The sequence below is a fragment of the Stegodyphus dumicola genome, chromosome 8 (genome assembly GCF_044657685.1).
Source record: "Stegodyphus dumicola isolate Sdum_Otavi_A_Nest chromosome 8, ASM4465768v1".
In the NCBI taxonomy this organism is placed as follows: Eukaryota; Metazoa; Arthropoda; class Arachnida; order Araneae; family Eresidae; genus Stegodyphus; species Stegodyphus dumicola.
This window is the reverse complement of record NC_140775.1, coordinates 166,355,211-166,379,407: the sequence shown is the minus strand read 5'-3', so window position 1 is coordinate 166,379,407 and position 24,197 is coordinate 166,355,211. Positions and strand designations below refer to the sequence as shown.

Below are 24,197 nucleotides of genomic sequence, written 5' to 3'. Positions count from 1 at the left end.
ATTTTCAAACACTTCAGTATAATTCTTTATCAACACAGGATTCTTTTATTCTTCAACACAGAATTCTTTTATTCTTCAACACAGAATTCTTTTATTCTTCAACACAGAATTCTTTTATTCTTCAACACAGAAATCCTTTATGTACTCTTATTTTCAAACACTTCAGTATAATTCTTTATCAACACAGGATTCTTTTATTCTTCAACACAGAATTCTTTTATTCTTCAACACAGAAATCCTTTATGTACTCTTATTTTCAAACACTTCAGTATAATTCTTTATCAACACAGGATTCTTTTATTCTTCAACACAGAATTTTATTCTTCAACACAGAAATCTTTTATTCTTTAACAAGAATAATAGAGGAAACAAATGCAAATGGAATAGGTTTAAAATACATAATTTTCCTACCGATAATATCATGCCAATGTTTTTCATGTAATTTTCCGCTTGCATTCATAGGATCGACCGCCACAGAATAGACATTAGCAGAAGTTCAGTACCAGCGCACAGTCGACACTAATTACCAGCATACGACTGACAAAGTAAAAGAGATGTTTTTGTAATAATCTAATAATGACTAACATGAGTGTTGCGTATTTTATCTGTATAGAATTGTCAAAGGCATAGTATCTACACTGCGCACGGTCGATTCCAGTACAGCACCGACATGACATACGATCGACTTTGTGTAATATCGATCTGATAGACATGGTGTAAAATTAGCATGGCATAGAATCTGCACTCGTGTGTTGGCATACGTACCCGAGGACTGCAATTAACAACTACAAAGAGAGTAATGATGCAAAGTTTGATTATGTTATTATTCTTAGGGTACCTGCACAGAATCGTCATGTGATATTCTCTACAGCAAAGAATCAAAATTGCATTGGCTTGAAGCCAGCTTCTGAGCTGCCTTATCGATCCCATGTCAGTGGAGACGCTGTTGATCCTATGCAGTGTCGACCCTGTGCCGACACAGATGTTATTGATTCTATACAGCATTGATCCTGCTGTGTTGGCAGAGAAGGTGTAGATTCGATGCCAGCAGAAAAGACTGTCATTTCTGTACAGGGTCGATCCTGCGCTGGCATAGTTGCTGCCGATTTTATGCATTTCCAACTCTGTGCTGACAGAAATTCTTTCCATTCCCTGCAGTGTCTATCCTATGCCAGCAGAGAGGCTGTAGATTATACGCAGTGTCGATCCTGTACAGATTGAGAGGCTGTTGATTCTATGTAGTGTCGAACCTGCATAGAATCTGTGTAATCAAATCAGATTTATTTACAGGTAGAAAGTATGAGAGCTTTGTTTAAAAAGTACTGATGTTTACAGATTCTCAACTTTTTTTCTCCTTCATCTGACACAATTTACACCCCTTAATGGAATTAGCTCTAAACACGTGTCAGAAATCAGAAGTAGAGAAAATGTTATCTGTAGCCTGGTATAGCGCCGGTATGTTTATTCATGATAAGTTTTAATTAAAGGTTTGCTTTACATACATGCTTTTCATTGAGTTTCTACTTTCCTAACCTACAATCTTACCTGTAAGTTAGTTTTATTTACAAGCCACCTAACGATACCCTAATTTGAGCATCTTTCCCTATGTTCGAATAGTGCTTCTTCTCATGCTCAGTTCGAGAAGACTGCTGGTGTGACACGTAGAATTCTATTAAAATAATCACATAGAATTCTTTCCTTCTCAGCATAAAATTTCATGTCATTGCTAAAATTCAGTGTAAATCTTATAACAATTTTACATTTTTTCGTAGTTAGATGGTTCACATTTCTGTATACTTCTAATTTTAACTCGCATTGTTTATTTAGTTTTTAACCAAAATCTTAGCTCTCATATACATCTTATTGCCTTTAATTCTGAAACGTGTGTTTAACATTTAAATTTTTTATCTTAATAATAAGACAGTTTGTACTTGCCATTTTTTTTTCTTTACCAATTACAGACGAAACAATAAATCTGTTTTAAATAAATATGATTTTCGTTTCTTTATAATAAATAAAAAGTTAACTTGTTTGATTTCTAAATAGTAAAAAATTTGAATTCAATCTTTTTAATCAACAAAAATGTAAACTTTATATTTTTATCCCTGTTTCTTCATTTTTTTTAACTTCAAAACAATCAGCAAAAATGTAAACTTTATATTTTTATCCCTGTTTCTTCATTTTTTTTTAACTTCAAAACAATTGTTTTCAATAGATGCCTAAAATTGTCTTAAAAAGTGCGAAAGAACTCATCTTTCATCATAGTGTTTTAAAATTCTTTACAGAAAATGCTGCGTTTACCGTATTTGCTCCAAGCGATGCCGCTCTAGCTTCTATACCTCCAGAACAGCTTCGAGACCCTAATTTTGTTTCTGGTAAGTTCAAGTCAAGTTCGTTATGTCTAGAAGTATAATTTTGTTTTTTATTATGAGTATTGGAATAAAATTAACTTTCTTTTGATATTTTCGTAGAATAATTCAAACCGCTACACGGAATCGTAGTGCAATATTCCTACTAAATATAAATTTTAATTAACACTAAGGCCAAACTAGTATAATAAACTTACCTATTTTATAATAACCTCTGCTTAAAAAGTATCTTTGATAAAAGTCACGACCTGCTAAAATGTATAAATTATAAGTTGCAGTTTTTCTGGTATTTTTAGAAGCAATTTGATTTTTTCCATAGAACTCTTCTGGTCCCATGTTGTTCGTGGTACATACTACAGAAGAAGGCTGAGTCCTGGACTGCATCTAACAACACTCAGGGGAAAGACCATCATTGTTACCCGCCCACAATCTGGTCAGTTGTTATTTCATGCTATTTTAATATCTCCAGTCTTTTATACTAAGACACTGCAGCATTATTTTGGGGCTGTACTGTCCAATCAGTACTATTGAAATAATATAATGAAATATGTGATCTTGGTTGTTTAAAACTCAGGTGCGAAGCACATGTAGAACAGGCGCCCATGCTAAAAGCCACATCCTGTGTGTAACTCATGGAGAAACGACATAACTTTCCTACCATAACATTAGTGAATGATGGCTGAGAATTCTTTAAAAAAGAAAAAAAAAGTAGGATTCTCGATGTTTCGATGAGATCCTTGCGTATAACACCTTCGGAGGTACTCTGACTAGCAGACAGCAAAACTGAGCTGGTTAAAGAAGGTAGAATGGGGAAAATTGAAAAAAATAAGGTCTGAAAATAGCTGCGTGAGTTTCCTGTGTTCCTTTTGGTCCGTCGTAGAGGGAGTGCTAAACCTATTCTAATCTTCAGACTCAGCGAAATTAATAAATAACATAGCTGCTTGAAAGTCTGCTTGTAATTTTTCTGCTGGATTCTTTGCTGCTCTGATTTTACCAATACATGAGGTGATCGAAGTTAGGAAAGCGTTGATTTTTTCATCTTGAATACATTTTAATAGCATCGTTTAGGTCTTTCGGTGGCGGGGTAATTTTTCCATTCAATTTCTCGCTGTAAGTAGTTTGAGGGGGATTTTTCTGCGCTGGGATCGAGAAAATCTTTGAGCTAAGGAAGTTTTCCTCAGAGAGTTCGTGAACTTTAGGCTGGGGTGCGCTGCTTTTCTTTTCAAATCTTTTCTTATACTCGCTGCAACTATTCTTCTATAGCTGTTCTATAGCTATATAGCTTCTATAGCTTCTATAGCTTCTATAGCTGTTCGTAGAAAATACATTTTGGCTTATCTTCGGGTTTCATGGTGCATTGATTGTTTCGATGTTGTTGCCCGCACTTCACGCATCTGATGGGATTACTGCAACAGAATTGAGAGTGACCGAATTGCTGGCAGCGGGTTGGTGAAAAGAAGAGAAGAAAGGCTTTGCGTCTGCAGCAGCTAGAGTCATCACGCGTCTGGTGCTATCTATAGCACTAGACTTAATATTGTATCACGAAGTAACTTGTATTATATCATATCTTAACTTGCAAACTGATAAATATAAATCGATTTCATGTGCATTCTTTTAGAATACCACACACATTGTTCATTGTAAGGATGTTATCAAAAAGTTAGATGTGGTGTTTTAGCTCATTGGAAAATTATTATGTAACTGAGAAATGTCTTAACGTTTGGGCAAGACATTTTGGACTAAAATATAAGAAATAAAATAAAAAGGACAGTAATTTAAATGTTAAAAAGACTAGTCTTGTTCAAGAGTAAAAATTGTTTTACTTAATCCTAGTAGCCTATAAGCATATATATTGTAACTACTGGAAAGTAGATTATTCAGAAAAGAAGAAAAGAAACGTTTATGGGTATGAGGAGCTTGCATGAGGAGCTTTGGAACACTAATTTGAAATCAAAGATCAAGAAAATAATTGCATATAGTCTTCGTGTATTCTTTGGGAGCATACACTCTTAACCCCTATGTTGAAGACTAAAGCGAATTCTCGCAATGTCTTTAAGACTAAATACTGAAGATGAAAGGTTTAAATAACCTTTTTATTTAAATCTAAATTAAAACAGGTGCATGCACTTCGTGCTCACAAATCACCACCACTTGTGGCAACGTAACAGAAAATAAGAATGTAACAATTCAATAGTAAATTAAAATAATCTATTAATAGTTAAATCTATTAACAGCACACAGAAAAGCCGAGCCGAGAAATATTAGTATAAACTGAAAAGTGTCGAACACCGAACTAAAGAGCTAATTTTAAACTCTCAGCATAAACACTGGAACTAAGTCCACTACTACTTTTTTGAACTCTTGAAACGCAGCTTAAATACTGCTTCTGAAACACGTTTAAAATTGACATCTACGTCATACAAAATTTACATTCCGGCAGAAAACTGAAATTAGGAGGAACAGGAAAGTCAAACTAAAAATAACTGGTTTGAATAAAGTAAAACCTTACAATTTAATATATTTAAAATACAATTTATTATATTTAAGCATCGCACATATAGAACGTTCAAAAACTGGGAAAATTCCAAAATGGCAAATTATTTCAGTGGATGGCACCGCTATACTGTTACAAGAAATACACCTGAAATTTTAGTTCAAGTTTATGCTTGTTGCTTTAAAAACCGTTTGTTTAATGAAGTTGGAGAGGAATGTTTCTCAGTCAGAAAGAAATTTCATGACTAAAATACTTTGCTGACTTTGCAAGTTTGCAACTTTGCTGAGTTTGACTGACTGATTTGTATATAAGTATTCGAAAAAATACGAAACATGTTAATTATGCATAAATGGAATATGTTCATTGTAAACTTTACTGAAATTTATTATTTTGCACATGTGAGAAATTTTAGATTTAAAATTATTAATCCTAACTAACAGCAACGTAATTCTAAGGCAAAATATTCACATGGGTCATAAGGGTTGCCAACTCTACAAGTTGCAATAAAGGACACTACAAAATATTTCCTTTTCATTATTACTGGAAATTATTGGAACACAATATTGGAATTAATGATAATGTGAAAAAATAAATTAACCCAAAAAAAAAAGAAGGAAGATGGAAAGAAAAAAAATAAAAATATAAAAGATTCCACAAAAGTTTTACTTTAGTAATTTAGATGATAATTTATCGATTAATTAAACACAAAAAATGCATTATTAGAATAATCATCAGAATTCAATTAAAAATATGGAAAAACTTTAAAAATATTGGAAACATTTAAAACTAAGGTAAATTTTTAATTTTTAAAATTATATTTTTTCTGATTATTAGCAGACTTGAAAAAAATGTGCATTACTTTTTATTTTTCGACACATTTTCAACAACTTTCTTCCAAATTAAAATATGTAAATAATTCGATTCTTGATTCTCATGAGTTCAACCGAAAGCCTCTTTTGTTCATTTCTCCACTTAGTTGACATGACACTAAAGATTCTCTCACAATATGTTGATATTGCAGGAACTGAAAACAAATATGAAAATTTTTTTAATATAAATACATTTATAATTTGCACGCGTTCATTTGCTTTTACCCCATAGCCGGCAGACCCTTTTTTTATATTTAAACTGAATTTCAAAATATCAAGATGAATTTTATAGTAACGTGTATTATGTTTTTGTAACAGTAAAAATTAGGACCCTTTTCTATTTATCAGTTATTAATAAGCTTAAAAAGAAAATGAGCTGTAATTTCTGTGAAACCTGCAATGTGTTAACATTTATTTTTCCATCTCTGATAAACACTTTTCTTTTCGTAACAGGGAGTATATTCGTAAACGGTAGACCATTAGGAGGTAAGGAAATTTTGGCTGGAAATGGAGTCATACATCCCGTGGACAACTTGCTGTTTGATTTCCCTCCACCTTCTCCACGTAAGTATCATTCTAAACTTCGCCTCCACTTAAAATAAGTCATGGAATATTTTAAACAAATTGTTTAGTAAGCATTCCAGCTTGTGAGGCATTACTTGAAATACTTCCTGGCCTCTTGACCTAATCAGTCATATGCGTTTGCACGCCTTTTCTTAATACTCGCATAACTAATTAAGATATACAAGCAATGCAATGTGTATATTATGGATTGTAATTATAAAGTTAAAACACTGTTTTCTAAATTAGTGTTAAAATATGTCCGATACTTCATACAGAGTTACTTTTTCACTGTAAGCGACTTTGACAATAACTCGCCTACAGTGAACAAAAGGATAGTCAAATTTACACAAATACAGCTTTAAAATTCAATAAAATTGTATTTGTTCTCTGCTGGTCGATTACAACTAAAGCAAAAATATATAACAAAAAGATCGACTACTTCTTGGTTAGGTTAGGTTATTTAAATATGACAAACCCATGAGGGCTATCTGGCTCGTGGGTTAAGATGAGGGATGTCTGCTGAGAAAAACCATGAAAATCGACCACAATCACAAAAGACTATACAACCATCCAACGCCTTCATTTGCATTTATATTGTTATTTTTAAATATAAATAAATAAATAAATGCATTGTAATAAACTTCGAAGACATAAATTTATGTCTAATCAAGAAAATAAATCAGAGTTCGTTGAATTTTAATAAAACATAGCAAAAACCGATAGTTTGCATGTTATTAAAATCTAAACAGAGAGAGGAATACTTCATTTACTTTGATCAAATGAATTAAAAAATAAAACTAATACATTGTGGGTCCACTTTTTTCATCTATGACTGCCCGATAGAACCAGATTTGTTGTCATATCTGGTGTAACTTCAGGCTATGCTGCCTTCAGAGTATCTTTGCTTGCAATAGCATATTGGTGGATTCGCCAGTCAAGTCCATCCCATATATGTTCTAAGGTGTTTAAGTCTGGCGATTGGGGTGGAGAATGCAGTTGATTAGGTACTCTGTAGTGAAGTCATTCCGTAATAATCTTAGCAGTATGGTTTGGGTCACTGTCTTATTGAAAGACCCAGCTACATTCTAGTCCCAGTTTCTTAACAGATTATTGTAAATTTCTTTGCAATATTTTCAGATAAACGAATCGATCCATAGAGCAATTTACCTATTCCAGCCGCTGTCATTGAGCCCCAAACCATTGAACTCCCTCGCCACCTTGTTTAACAGTTAGTATCAAATTTTTCGGTTTCATCTTTTCATTTTTCCGCCGCCAAATCTTTCCACGACCATTGTTTCCGAAAACATTGAACTTACTGTAATCAGTAAATTGAAAAGTATCCCAAAAATAAAAATCTTTGTTTAGGTATTCATATGCAAAATTTCGTTTTTGTCGATTTTGAGATGGCAAAAACTCTGTCATCTGGGAACTGTACCATTAAATCCGGCTAATCAAAAAATTTTACGTACAGTTTACGTATTGACATTTTTCCAGTTACCATCGCAAAATGTTCAACTAATTTTGGAGCACTAACTTTGGGATCTTTTTTTTTTTTTTTTTTTTTTTTTTTTTTTTTTAATATTTCTTGCATCATGATGGCTAACTTTCCTTGGACGATTACTTGAGCACATTTCCCCTTGACTTGTAATTTTTAATTACAATCTGTACCACTGCACTACTTCTCTTAATCATTTTAGCTACTTCACCAAAAGATTTCTTTTCATGCCTTAATTTTACAATAAGATTTCTCACAGCTAAAATTTCTTGCTTTGGATTCATTTTTTCAAACTACGATCCTCCTTTGGAAAAGGGAATCAAGATTGCGAATTTCGCGCTTGGTTGAGGTGTTTTTATAAATCTAAAAGGGAAGCAAACAGCCGCATATCCAAATTTAGTTAATAGCCAATGAACTGTGCGCTGACTTTTGTGACTTAAATCTGCATATATCTTTCGCATTTACTTTATTTAAGCTTAAATATTACTTTTATATGAGCAACATGACAGTTAATATTATTTAACAGCTTAAATTCAAATAGTGTTGGTAAGCCTTTATTTCAATGAGTGTATATAGACTTCCCTGACTGAGTGTAGACAATCCATTCGCCTAACATCGAACCCAAACCGGATGAAATACCAGTATTCAGCAGCCTTAACAATTCGGCCCCTTAATTTTCGCTAATAGTGTTTTAACTATCTGAGTTGGAATACTGCGATTGCCAAAATTCATATCTTTCAAAGAAGATCCTTAGCTGTTCTCTCAGCTTGTTGCTATAAAGTCTTTTAACAACCTCGAGTACCAAACAAGAAATCTGCGATCTGTGGCAAATTCTCATGGTCAGCAGCAAATTCTCATTCTTCTGAACAGACGACTGGCGATAATTTTCATGGTTAGCAGATGACATTTACTCCGTCACGCAATGAGCTGCAATTAACAAAATTTTAAACTATCTTTCCCTTCTCTGTAATTGTTGTTGTGACTTATTTCATTCGACTGACAGTGCCATCAGGACAAGCCCATGAAATTCACCGTGGCAAGAAGTACAAGATTGCGCTTGTGGTTGGCATGAGCCTTGAGCACCATACAGGTGACAGTACGACTTTGCTCAGTGCTGTCCCCAATTTCGATGAAGAGCACAATGGAGGGACGAGTTCGAGGGTCTCCCACCCCTCTTACCCTTCTAACAACATCTCCACAGGACTTTCCGCTCGCCGCATGTTTAGAGTCTCTCATACCACACGGACACAGTCCTGCTCTTAATTCACGTAACCTTCTAGTTCGAATGACTTTATGAGAAGTAACCCCATTTTGTTTAGGAGAGTGTTCAAATTGAGCTTAACTCTCAAGAAAACTTAGAAATAATAGTCCCAAGCTGAATATTAAAACTCAAATGACGACAATTCTGCTTCGCCTGACAGATGTAAATACAATATTTTTAACTTCTAATGTGAAATTCTTTGTGTTTTGCTTTATTTTGTATTGAGAAACAATTTAATTTTTAGTAGCCCAAAATATTACAAGACAATTTATGAAACGCTTCTGTATTTAATATAAACAGATCAATAGACCTCTACAGTACCATTCACGTTTGATAAAACAAACTTTTAAACCAGAATTAATCATTTCACCTTTTTACCTCCAATAAAATACAGTTTTCAACGTCTGCTTTTTATTCCTTTATTGATTTCTTCTTTTTAGCAACAGTTACAGCTACACAGCCTGGCTCTATGGACAGAAATTTAAATGCTATGGCACAAGAATTCAATGCTACTGATTTTCTGAACTGGATGTTGAAAGCCGGAATGCAAGATATTTTGCAGAAACAAGGTTTGTGAAAAGAGAATAATTTTTCTCCTATTCTCAATAAAATTACTCACAAAAATGATGTTTGAAGCTTTCGCTTTTCCCTTTCTGTATTTTTAGTTTCGAAAACTGGAAGTTGCACCCTGTTTCTGCCTACAAATAGAGCTTTAAAAAATATGTCGCCAACTTTGCGCTCCGCAACCTTGGGAGATGCCGAACGACTGAGGAAATTCATCCGTTTCCATATAAGTCCTCGACCCCTGAGGTGGGAATCAGTACACGATAATTCTCTCCTTCCCTCCTTACTGCCAGGGAAGAACATTCGCTGTAATATTTACGCCTCTAGTAGATCGGTAATTTACATTCATATTTTCTATTTTTTGGAGGTTAGAATGTTTGAAACTTTTATTGTAAGCAATAAAGTGAAATTAGGGGAGCTAAATTTATTTTTCGTACAACGGTTTTAACAGGGTAATGAACAATATTTTAAAACCTTCCAACTAATTATGTTGAGGTAAAGTGAAACTTGTTATTATAGATTCCTTAATACTGTGGGTATAATATAAAACAGGCAATATGTAGCTAATTTATTTAACTTGAATCATCATGCAAATACTTAAACATAAAAACTTACTAATTAAATATTTTTTTTTAGCCCAAAAGGAGCAATTTTCCCAGAAGGGCTATTAATTTCGTTTTGGCATTTTGTGTCGTTCACTATAAAACGGCGTTTCACTTTTCAAATTGTTACCACCAAATATTGGAGCCCTGTATTCTATTTAAAGAAATTAAATAATGAAAAATCTGCATAAATGTATGAATGTTTCTACCTAGAGCCATCAAATTTTTAATAAGCACATCTGGAAGCCCAAATTGGAATTCTGGAATTTGTTTTATTATCTTTTCATATTTTATAAAACTTTAACGAATTTTTGATTAACAAACTCAATAAAACGAGCAATGGCAACACTGTAAGGGGGAGAACAGTTTTGTCTCCAGCGCGTGAGACTGTGTATCGGAAATTCTAAAGATATGCTCTTTTTAACTATTTTGTGATATTACTGTTGAATCGAATTTTATGTTTTAAATTCGAAGAACATGATATTTAATAAATAAAGTAACACACAAAACGTTAAAAAAACGTAATATAAAATCTGAAAGCTTTCATTTTGTTTTTTCCTTTAAACCGTTTAAGATGTCTCATACAGGGTACAAAATTCATAAAAATATCAGCCTTTAACAGCACTGAAATTTTTGCTCTCTTGATGACATTTTCCATTATTTTTTTTAAATTTTAGAATGTTTAAAGCAGATTCCATAAATCTGTTCCGCTCAGACGGAAAAGTGGTTAGTGACTCCGGCTATCGTACCAAAGGGCCCAGGTACGAAATCAGGAAAAGGCATAGATATAAATTGTCTGTCCCTTCATAGGAGAGAACAGTGGCTCATATATTAAGTGCCTCTATAATAAAGTGACCACCTTTTCTAGCCTTAATAGTGGTCAATGCCTATAACAGCTGGTGCCTGCCACTGAAAAATAATTTTTGACTGTATTATCGATATATACATTTTATAATTTAACAAAAAAAATCTCTGGGGCAGTTACATATTTCCAAAGTTTTAATTAAACATCCGATTACAACTAATCTTTTGAAGGAAAGGATAAGTATTGAAATGAATGTTCTATAACAGAACTTCAGACAGTTTAAAAATAATACTTGAAGGTCTACTGCAAACATAGCTCTTGATATATTCTAAAAAGTAAAGAAAAAGTATTATCGAAAGAAATGATTTTTTGCATGGCTAGAAATGATTTTTTGCATGGCTAGAAACGACTTTTTGTCACATATAACACATTATTAGAAATCGCTGTTTCTAATTTTTCTACATGCTTACAAAAGCTGAACAAATCATTTAAAACAATAATTTTTAATTTATTTACTCATTTTTCATTTAAAATAATTAGGAACTTCTTGAAAGTATTTGACAGCAGCATCTTTAAAATGAATGAAACAATTTTATGTGTGTTATTGACAAATTGACAAAGACTTTAAATGGGTTCCGTCTTGGAAGTATAAAAAGTGAAGCAATTGAAAACATTGAAAAAAAAAAGTGAAATAATTGAACAGTGATCTCAATCTGAATCCATTTTCCCATTCTGTTATCTTCAAAATTGCTCAGATTTTCTTTAGGTTCAACATCAAATTTATTATCTTTTCCAATGGCGAAATCCCTTTTTCAACCGTAAAAAATTCTGTTTCATATTTAAATCTCCAGACATTTATAACGTTTTATTAGTTTGATTTAAAATATACTATACCGCCCACCTTTAACTCTAACTATGAATTACAACAACAGCAAAACCTTTCTAGTTGCTCTTGTGGAAATAAAACATAAAATTTGTGCTTAACGTGACATAAAATCCTGCTTATTCAAGAATATTTAAATTTAACCCTTTGCGGTCGTATTAAGCTTATACATGGGTATCATGCGGGTCGGAATTAATTTTCGCTGAACGAATAGTAATACAAAATATGCAGCTTATTGACTTACTCTAATTTAAAATTGGTATGAGTAAAAATCCTTTCCTTATTTCAATATAATGGATATTGAACCTTGTAGAAAGAACAAAGCTAAATTTTCAGAATGAACAAAATACTTTTATTTGAATTTTAGAACAGAACCAAAAAAATAAATGCTGCAGCTCTTAACTATTAAAATTTTATACTCTTAACTACTACAGATAAAACTCTTACAACCATTAAAATACTAAAATCTTAAACTCTCCAAAAAAATATATATATAAAAATCTTCCGAATTCTCTTCTTGTTGCCACATCGTAAAATGCAAGTTCTTGTCCTATTGTTTATATTTTACGTTCTCTTTAAGTCACGATCTTTATAAGTCATGATCTTTACAAGTCACGATCTTTACAACTAGCTAAGCAGATTATTATAACGTCTATAAGGTATTTTTCCCGCCTTCGTGGTGTAATAGTCAGCACCATAGACGCGTATTCGAGAGGTCAGTGGCTCGAGTCACGGCGAAGGCACTGCTCATTTTTCACATCTCCTGCTTCGAAATAACGTAATGTCTCTACTAGTTTAGGTCTGTTCGCTATCATAAACTGTAACCAGACTTAGAGAAACTGACAGCGAATTATTGCTAAGTTAAAGGCAGAGTACTAAAAGGTTTTTGAAACAAACCTTTCTATCAAATCAGAACTTGAACATAAAATGCACTCCTCGTGCTGACAATTCAGCCAACCACTTGAGGCGATACAACTTAAAGTAACAGTAAGTTGTAATTTAAAATAAGCCAGTAATAAAAGACCACACAGTTCAGATTAAGGCGAAGTTGTAACATCCTATCTTGTATATAAGCAAAAAATTTACTAAGTTTGAAAAGAATTATTGTACTACTGAAAAGGAGTGCGCTGCTATCATCTACGCTATCAAGAAACTGCATTTTTATCTGGATGGTCAGCAAGAATTCTTGATTCAAACTGATCATAATCCTTTGGTCTGGCTACAATCCAACGCCAAATGTAACTCTAGATTGATGCGCTGGGCACTCTCATTACAACCTTATAATTTTAAGGTCATTCATCGCAAAGGATCTTTGCACAAGAACGTAGATGTTCTGAGTAGAATTAAGTAATGTAACTCTTAGTGTATGTAACCACGTTTAGAATTAATTTTATTGTTTAATGTATGCTCAACTAATGTATTTGAACGTTCTCCATTTCTTTCTTTTTAAATGTAGTGTAAAAGTATTGTTTAAAACTTAAAATTTTTTGGCCTGAAATTTAGAAATTTATAAGAGAAATAACCTTTGCTCTTTAAGCAAATGAGCAAGTCGAGCTTATTAAACTGTCAAATTTTACAGAACTTTTCCCTTCGGAAAAAGTCTCTCCGTTGGGGGAGAGGTTGTAACAGCTTTAAATAGTATTAAAATCTTGTAGTTTAAATAATTTAAATAGATGAACATTAAGTTATTTGTGAATGGCAATATTCGAAACCAGACTCGAGTGCCACGTGCGACTCTCGCACGAAGAATGTAATTTATTTTTAAATGTTAGAATATGTTTTCTCTTCTTGTTTGTATGTCGCCATTTTTTTTAGTGTTAAACAAAAGTTATTGCTGTGTTCCATCATTGGAGTTGCTTATTATCGCCAAAGAAGCATCACACTCTCTAAACAAAAATATATAAAAATCTTCCGAATCCTCTTCTTGTTGCCACACCGTAAAATGCAAGTTCTTGTCCTATTATTTATATTTCACGTTCTCTTTAAGTCACGATCTTTACAAGTCATGATCTTTGCAAGTCATGATCTTTACAAGTCACGATCTTTACAAGTCACGATCTTTACAAGTCACGATCTTTACAAGTCATGATCTTTACAAGTCATGATCTTTACAAGTCACGATCTTTACAGTATGGTTCTCTGCTGTGGTGACTGACAGTAGATATACGACTGGAAATGTTGGTTGGTTTTGGTTTATTTGATTACGGCAAAGCACTCGAGGGCTATCTGCCTGATGGAGGGATGACTTCGTGAAGGACGTTCTAAGGGAAACGGGCTTGTATGCATGTTGCACATGGAGAAAACCATGAAACGCCTATGCAGCCAGCCCGTTCTCCGGGGTTCGAACTTCTGATCGAACTGCTTATATTCAGCTACTTTACCACTCAGCTGCTGGTGGGTTGACTGGAGAGAAAGCTTTGGTGGCTGAAAGTAGATATATGAATTGTTAATATAAAATATCCTTCCGAAGATGTTTTTGAATTTCAGTCTTGAATTATACAATCTGTTCCGCAGTCAGTATTATAATGTTTGATTGATTATAGTTAACGTCAACGTTATACTTTACAATTTTCCGAAACGCCGTTTCGTTAGAAAGATGGAAACGGAAACATTTAAGATATATTTGCTTAACATAATATTTTGCCCAACTTGTAGAGACGTAGGATAAAAATCTATCTTAAAAATAAAAAAAAAATTACGGCGATAAGATAAGATATTTTTGCACGGCACGAAATGGAAAGAGTAAAGAAAGGTTCAGTAATATATGCTTTTCATTCTAAAATGATTGATTCGATAAGCTGATGCTAATCTTTAAGTTGTATCAAAGAGGAGGTTTTGTGCATTATAATCGTAAACTGGTAACATAGAAGTGGTAAGGAAACTCGCAGCATATAATCAGCTCATGGCGTGAAAGTATGCTGTCAGCACTGAATTTTGTACTGAATATGCTATAGGAACCAACACTAAATATGTGTACCATATCGTCAACATTGAATTTTATACTGAATATGCTATAGGAACCAACATTAAATATGTGTACCATATCGTCAACATTGAATTTTATACTAAATGAGCTATAGGAACTGTCATGTATCTGGCTACGGTGAGCCAATCAGCTGCCTGGCAGAGCCCAGCAAGTGAGAGAGACGACAGCTGCATGTTAGCCTCAGAGGAGGCAGGTGGTAGATTAACTATGTTGTAGGAGCGAGGTAGTGCTCCGAGTTTACTATTATTCTTTGAACGTTAATTTTTTTACCATTATTCTTTTATCGTTAATTTTTAATAAATGTTTGTTTCGTTTTCCTTATGGTGCCTTATTCATCCGTAAGGTCATTACAACACGCTCTCTTTCGAGAACCAGAGCGAACGAAGGTGACTGGATTTTGAGAAAAGGTGAGAAATTCTTGTTGTAATGACCTTACGGATGAATAAGGCACCATAAGGAAAACGAAACAAACATTTATTAAAAATTAACGATAAAAGAATAATGGTAAAAAAATTAACGTTCAAAGAATAATGGTAAACTCGGAGCACTACCTCGCTTCTACAACATAGTTAATCTACCACCTGCCTCCTCTGAGGCTAACATGAAACTGTCGTCTCTCTCACTTGCTGAGCTCTGCCAGGCAGCTGATTGGCTCACCGTAGCCAGATACATGACAGGAACCAACACTAAATATGTGTACCATATCGTCAACATTGAATTTTATACTAAATAAGTTATAGGAACCAACACTAAATATGTGTACCATATCGTCAACATTGAATTTTATACTGAATATACTATAGGAACCAACACTAAATATGTGTACCATATCGAGGAAGGTTCGCATCAGAAGTGAAGCAGCTGTCTAACTACATATAGATTATGCATATGATGTGTTTCTGTGACGATTTCCAAATAAGTGAACAATGGATCTCCAAATAGGTCATAGAATAAATCTTCATTAGTCTTATATGACGATCTGCAAATAGATTAACAGCCATCCCACAATATGTTTCAATGAAATTTTTAACGTCGTCTATTTGAAAAGGAATTTTTTAAGATAAGTATGGTTGAACTAGGCGGGTTCTAGTGTTAAGATTATAGTTCTGTATTCATGAACAGACATCAACGAGCGTAGAGCTACTATACGAGGGCTATCCAGAAAGTAGATTACGTTTTGGAATAAAAAAATAAACAAAGTATAGGAAACAAATTTTATTATATACAAATGAAAGCCACACTCAAATACTACTTTTCTACATAGTCACCATACAAATTAAGGCATTTATCGTAGCGATGTACGAGCTTGGAAATTCCTTCGTCGAAAAATTCGGCCGCCTGCGCCTTCAACCACTTCGTTACCTCTTCTTGCAGCTGTGCGTCGTCATCAAAACGCTGCATAACCAGCCACTTCTTCATTGCTGGGAATAGGTGGAAGTCGCTCGGTGCCAGGTCGGGACTGTACGGCGGATGAGGAAACAACTCCCACTTAAAAGATTCAAGAACTTTACGAGTGACATTTGCCGTGTGGGGCCGGGCGTTGTCGTGAATCAACAAGATCTTAGAGCTCAACATTCCTCTGCGCTTGTTTTGAATTGCTCTTCTGAGTTTTTGGAGAGTTTGGCAATACCTTTGAGAGTTTATTGTAGTGCCTCTTTCCAGGAAGTCCACCAAAATTACACCTTTTCTGTCCCAAAAAACAGTCGCCATCATCTTCCTTGCCGACATTGTTTGCATGCATTTCTTGGGTTTTTGGGGAGAACTTGTGTGCCCCCACTGCATTGATTGCAATTTCGTTTCACAGTTCACATGTTTCACCCATGTTTCGTCACCAGTAACGATGCGATCGAGTAAAGAGTCACCATCCTTATGGTAAGCGTCCAAAAAGTTCAACGCTGCAGCCATTCGCTGATTTTTGTGGTCCTCTGTCAAGATTTTTGGAATCCATCTTGCACAAAACTTGTGGTAACCAAGCTTTTCGCTGATGATTTCGTGCAACAAACTTCGCGAAATTTGTGGAAAACTCAAAGAAAGTTCCGTTATTGTGAAATTTCGATTTTCACGGACTTTAGCATCGACTTTTTCGAGAAGTTCGGCGGTCACTATGCTGGGTCTCCCACTTCGATCTTCGTTGTGAACATTGGTTCGGCCATTTTGAAATCTTATGACCCACTGACGCACTCCACCTTCAGTGATAATGTTGTCCCCATACACTTCACGAAGCTGCCGATAGATTTCTATCGGTTTACAGTTTTTTGCAGTCAGAAACCTTATTACTGAGCGCACCTCGCAGCTCGCGGGATTTTCAATTAACGCAGACATTTCAAACCGTCACAGTATCTGAACGGAGCACAGCACGAACCTCTCACTAGCACGGCTAGATGCAGACTGAGCTGCGCAACGCTCTGACCCCAAGATGGCCGCGCTAGCCCCGCCCCTAGCGGACACAGACGGAAACGTAATCTACTTCCTGGATGGCCCTCATATATAAAATGCAGATAGACTTTACGTGTCACGTTATACTCTTTTAAGTACTCCAAGGATTTTTAAAAGGGCAACAGTAAGGAGATGAATCCATGTATTGCCAATAGATGGTCCACGTGTTCCCTTACATCCAGCAGCTGTTACTATTCAAGATCAATCAATACTAATAAAAGTACTTCAATTTAATCAGTTAAACATTGTTTAATGCAGTTGATGTTATTCTTACTCATCAAAGTTTCTGCCCTATAATAGTTACTGTCATTCGTTACTAAATTTTGCTGTTTTTCAAATCGACCTTAAAATAGTTTGAGTTAATTCGTAAAAAAATTTTTTTAAATTATTTTTTATGTTCAGCCTGGTGTTTTGACTGTTTCTGGATGTCGAGTGACTGCCATGCGTCCTCTCTCTCGGGACAGCAATGTAACGGTTGCAGTGATCGATGAACCTATGGCTCCACCACTAGGAAGTTTAGAGCTGGTTGCTTCTAAATCGCCTTTTCTTTCTAACTTCTCGAAAATTCTTAAGCTTGCGAAACTAGATGAAATGCTGTCAGGTAAGTATATTACGAAACTGTATTAAAGCGCTCCCTTTAATTTATTCTGACAGCAAATTTATTTTTCCTAACATCTTTAAATTCTTTATCTTTTATTCCATATAATTTTAAAATTCTAAAAATAACATACAATTTCAAAAAGTACTAGATGAAACGAGAAGGAAAGCTATTAAAAAAAACTCACATCCATTTTAACGGAAAACAAAACGTTATAGAAATATTTTGAATCATTTCCAGATGTTCGTGCCGAGGAAGGTCAATGTTTTGAAGGTGACTACGTTTCAAATATCTTCCTAACATTAAATTCAACTACGCAATTTCTGTCACAAAACGTTTACAATGTGTGTATTTATCTCTCTATACAGTATCAGCTAATTTTAGCGGTAGCACTATTTCTTTGAAAGATCTAATTAAAGATTTCTAAATGAAAAGTTTATATAAAACTGTACTGTGTACATTTATTACACATACACAGCACCCACAAATAAGCTTTTATTTTTACAACTGTTGCCCATGGACATACAGTAACTAAAGGGTATTAAATGATGAAAATGTTCATATTATTGCATCTTTAAATTTAAAAATATCATTTTTCTAAAAATTAGAAATATGAATTTTTATACGCTCTCCCAGTCTTTATACTAATGTTTAGGAAAATCTTATACAGGCAGCTCTCGACTGTCCCACATAACTGATTCCTGAAAATGTGTGAAAATGTTGAATTGTTCGAAAAAAATGGATGTAAATAAATATGCACCAAAACTGTGTTTTAAGATATTTATTGATCAATATGTACGCAGAATGAAGTTAACGAGGCATGAAGCACTTTAGGGTATTTTGTTTTATTAAACTTGTCAAGAGTTAGTAGAATGCCATCTTTTTTTTCCCTTTTCTTGATAAAGATTTCTATGACATGCTATGCCTTTCAGAATCACCCTGCGTGCTTCAGATATACGTTCTCCATTGGGATCACATTCTTTTCTGATAATGAAAAATTTATCAAGATGCGTCAGGGGTTCATTGATATTTTTAATTTTCAAACCCTGGACGATTTTATCAGCTTCTTTTTCATCACTTTCATTGTGTGTTTCATTGTTGCACAATTAAGTATTCATTTGACAGAGGCACTGAGTGAGATTCCATAGAGTCATTAACATCTTCATTGTTGATGTCCAAGATTAGTTCATTGATTAGGCTAGCTATTTCATCTGTTATAGCTTCCATTGTTTCTTCAAAATTTATAAAGTCACTTAACACTTGTGGGCATAATTGTTTCCAAGAACCATTCATTATCGACTCTTATTTCAGCTTACGAGTCTCCAGTATTGTTTATTGCATTCCATTTATTATCATTCTTCCAATAATCTATTTTTGTTGGCCCATCTTCCCTGTCTTGATTTCCTAATTCATTGTTGTCCTCATATAATATCGTTTAAACCTAGCTATTACTGTTTGGTCTGTAGATGTATGAGGCAAGCAGTATCGGGAGGAAGAAACACAACATTGATCTCCAGGTATAAATTCCGCAGAGATTTTAGGTATCTTGGAGCATTGTCTAAGATTAATAATGTTTAACTTGTAAATTATTATTCTTGCAGTATTGTTAACTGTCGGCACGAAATGAAAAGTGTTAGGAATCTTTAAATATTAACGCAGTAACCCACCCATTTTTATTTGATTTCCAAATAACTGGAAGCAATTCTTTGCGCTGTGGGATTTTCTGTTTGGTTGTATTTCTTCTAACATTCAATTTTAAATCAGCAATATCTCCACCAAAAACGAATGACAGGTGACAGGTGAATGCAGGGCCCGGACACCCGGACGGCTTAATATGACAAATCGGTTGTCGTCCGGTACCCGCACCTATTTAGAACAACACAACCCTGGCGACTTCCTGAAAGGGCTGCATCGGAAATATATTAATGGAGAATATGTGGTATTGACGTGGCCAAACAAGGGCGTGTGCATATATATGCTTCAGTATACAATTAATAAAAAGTTTCATACATAGGTACATTGGTGGTATAGGTACATTGGATACATATGTATATTCGTCTAAGGGGTTAATGAGATAGGCAAAAAGAATGACAGTCAGTTTATGGAAGTTTTGTGTTCTGGGATAACTGATTCTTCCTTCGATAAAAATGTGCAATTAAGGATTTTTCCGAAGCAAGCCCATCTCATCTACATTGAATATTTGAGTAGGAAAATATTCTCCAGCGACAATGATTTTGGACAATGAGGAAATAAATCTTTTCGCAGCATTTTTATCTGCATCAGACGGTTCATACTGAATTTAATATTATGCATATATCCTTTTTAGAATATCTCATTTTAAATTTATCGAACCAGCCATTACTTGATTGAAACACCGTGTTTGAATTAGCATTTAATCTAGTCTTCCAAACTTCATGCAAACTAAGAACCTTAGCTTGAATAATAGAAATACTCAGTGGGACATTTTTTTGCTGTTGATCATCCGATCCATGATAACAACAAGATACAACAATGCCCGAAACACATTATTGTTTTAACTGTGATTTAAGTTTAAAAAAAATACCTACCGAAAAATTTTCAAATAATGGAAATTCCGCAAAAACTTGAAATTTTTACAGCATAGAAAATTTTTACATTTGTTTAATGTGATTATTTCAAACAATGAAAATTTTCAGCGATGAGATTGTAATTAGCTTTAACTTAACTTCTTTGCACGCATGAGCACTGTTTTTTCCTGTCATTTTAAATTAAATTCGTGAAGATATCCCATGTCTGTAGCAAATGTATAACTTCCATAGCTATTCATTTTTCGATAATAACTGTTCTGGGTAGTTTTTCTCATTTAGAAAAATTTCACAAATTTGAAATTATAGTTAGCTGCCTGCGTCATCAGTGCAATATAAGTATAACGTGACCAAGATTAAATTTGAAACGAAGCAGTTAAGAGACATTTATTATAAACTGTTGCTATTTTTAGGAGAGAAAAGGGAAATCATGAAATTAAAATGAAGAGTTAATAGACGATTGCAAATTAAAGTTAATATTTTAGTTTATCTAATTATTTTACATATATATGCTCACATACACTCAAATGCCGAATGTGCAGGATAGAAATATTTAATTGCTTTACCGTCGCGTCAATAACAACAGCGTTATCAATGGCAGTTGCGAATGTTATGTAAATCCCGATCCCGTGAGTCTCGTGAAATGCCTGCAAATAATCATGGCAAGCTGCCGTGCGTTACCAAATTCTGAATAATGGAGTCCGAAGAACAAGGCATTCAGCTTTTGATAATTGTTCGAGCATTTTTTGATAGACGATGTTACAGATGCACCAAGAATCCACAGAGGAAACATTATTATGCATCATATCCCATGATCAGTATAGTGGTTAGCGTTGTTGGCTGCCGTGTCGTTAACCCCAGGTTCGAATCCCGAAGAAAGCTTGGATATTTTATGTGTAATATCACGTGACCTTCGTGAATAGATGACCTGGTCAGCTTCAAAGTCACGTGATTTGACGTCACGAAAGGCGTCTGAACTTTCATTCAGTCTGCAAACTGAATTACGTTAAAACCGGTGAATATATACAGATATTCAAGCTTCCAAACGATACATTAAAACGGTATTTCTAGATAAAAAAAATTCAAAGTGAGTGTTGTATGTGAGAAATATTTTTGAGATGATATCATTCGGTACGATTATGTATCAAAAACTGAAGGCATTGTTGTTTAAGTTTGTAAAAGACACCCTAAATTATAAACGGTGTCCGCCGATAACATCGCGGCAAAAACATCGCAGACGAAAACGTCGCGGAGAAAACAACGCAAGGAGAAAACGTCGTGCTACAAAACATCGCGGGAGAAAACATCGCAAAGAGAAAACATCGCAGTTCTAAAACATCGTAGTACAAAACATCGTCGTAGAAAATAAAGCGGTTCGAAAACTTCGCAGTTTAAAAACATCGTCGTTGAAAATATCGTGGTAAAAAATATAGTATCTACAAATGATCGCATGACGATAACATCGCAGACATTCGTTTTTCAGGTTTTAATAATTGGAAATGGATATTACCATAATGATTTGTGAGCGCAAGATGTAAAGAAGGATAATTTTACTTTCACATTTTTTAAATAACTAATAAATTTTTGCTGAAAAAGTAAGAAGGAAACTTAAGCATAGATAATTAAATGCAACTTATAGCTCATACGTTTCATGCAAAATTACCAGTAAAAGCATTACAAAAGGTATTTATTAATGGTCTTTGTTAGTTAACTATGTCGGTTTAAAATTCCATTAAGTGCTATAAGTTGCATTAATTTTCTATGCTTAAGTTTCCTTCTTATTTTCTCAGCAAAAATTTATTAGTTAATAAAAAAATATTAAAGTAAAAATTATCCTTCTTTCCATCTTGCGCTCACAAATCATTATGGGAATATCCATTTACGGTTATTAAAGAATGTCTGCGAAAAGCATGTCTGAAAAAAGCATATCTGCGATTTTATCGTCATGCGATGATTTGTAGATACTTTATTTTTTACCACGATATTTTCGACGACGATGTTTTTAAACTGCGAAGATTTTGAACCGCTTTATTTTCGACGACGATGTTTTGTACCACGATGTTTTAGGATTGCGATGTTTTCTCGTTGCGATGTTTTCTCCCACGATGTTTTGTACCACGACGTTTTCGCCTTGCGTTGTTTTCTCCGCGACGTTTTCGTCCGCGATGTTTTTGCCGCGATGTTTTCGGCTGTAACCATTATAAACGATGCTTATCCATGCATCATTTTTTCTGATTGTCCAAAATACTTATCTGATAATCCGACATCTACGAGGATGAGCACAGAGAAAAAAAGAGCCAATACCGATAAACATATTTTTAATCAATTTTTGAAAAAGAGCAAAATTGCATCTTTTGAGGAATTTTCTGCTTCATTATGGAATAAGCTAAACATTTCAGATGATTCAGATTTAATTTGACATAAAATCTGCTGATGGAAATTATATTTTATTGCTCAGTTTTAATCTACAGCCTTAAGTTGGGAAATGTATCTAACTATCACTTCATATGAATACAGCGGTTTCTCTTGGACAAGAAGCTGTTGAAATGGGAGAATGTAAAAATATATTAAATGGAAATACTAAACTTACTTTATGGACTGAATTTGAAAACATTTATAGCTGTATCAAAATCCTTTCCTTCCATTTTCCTTCGCATCTGCGAAAATAAACCTGCAAAATTTGGGATCAATGAAATCCCCAGTAAATTTTGCAAATATATTTTTCGGAGTATTTATTAAAGAATTTTAGTATTTAGTGGAAGTAAGAACAATCAAACTGTAAAGATTTATTTTAAAACTTTGTTTTTCAGCAAATCTTAAAATGTCATTACTATGCAGTATAAAAATAATTGCACAAAATATCGTAAAACATTGGCTAGAAAATTTCATGAATATTTCTTAAAATAATACCTCTGGAGCTATCAGTCTTAACTATAAATGTATAAAAGACCTTTTATATACGTTTTTCCGTAAATCTATGAAAATTTAATTACTATGCATTATTTAAAACAAAAGAATTTAAACATTTAACGAAACGTGCATATTCAAACCCGAAGCACAGTCGCGGACGCCTTCCATGACGTCACTCGTAGCTAACCAGGCCATGTTATATCCAGCTGGCCGTGAATGTCACCGCGACTTGAAAGCACGAAAATCGTCTCTAGTAGTTTGGTGACATAGCAAGAGGGCTCCGAAACCCTTAGCCTGTCTTCCAGGAGATTCTCCCTCAAAATTGGGACGGAACTGGGTGATATTTATATGGTCACCTATCATGCTCATTTCCATACCAATGATAAACATAATACTATACTCCTCGCCACGTCGAAATTCATCAACTTGATCTGATGTTACCATCAGACAGGTTAGATAAGATAGAGCAACTTCATGCGTCATGAATAGCGCAGCGGCCGACCACGGGTGCTAGAAGTAATTGTGATTAGCGATTTCTGGCTTGAACTGTACATACTAACAGATAAACGATCCTGAGTAAAATAGCAATTGCATTCAGCGGGAGCATTATTGGAGGCGAGCATTACTTTGAGGTGAATGCAACGAAATTTAATGTTGCAAAGATATAGCAACAGAAGACCCTTTATGGTAACAGAAGGTCATCGGATAAGTGCCTCACATAGAATCGTGAACGTATCTACCCTATGACTGAAAGAAAAGTGGCACTTTTCCATGAGTCACGCAAAAACCATCAGGCA

At 34.2% G+C, this 24,197-nt stretch overlaps 1 protein-coding gene across 2 annotated transcripts in view; it reads left to right on the top strand.

The window, feature by feature from the left end:
• Positions 1–24,197, top strand: part of LOC118200923 (transforming growth factor-beta-induced protein ig-h3-like) — a 117,758-nt gene that overhangs the window by 70,898 nt on the left and 22,663 nt on the right. Inside the window, exons 12-17 of one of the 2 annotated variants that reach the window (XM_035372914.2) lie at positions 2,286–2,375; positions 2,689–2,802; positions 6,186–6,296; positions 9,493–9,621; positions 9,718–9,950; positions 17,731–17,929. In XM_035372914.2, the coding sequence (XP_035228805.1) occupies positions 2,286–2,375; positions 2,689–2,802; positions 6,186–6,296; positions 9,493–9,621; positions 9,718–9,950; positions 17,731–17,929 (876 nt within the window). The remainder of the gene's footprint in view (positions 1–2,285; positions 2,376–2,688; positions 2,803–6,185; positions 6,297–9,492; positions 9,622–9,717; positions 9,951–17,730; positions 17,930–24,197) is intronic. The other variant, XR_004760167.2, reaches the window with a different exon arrangement.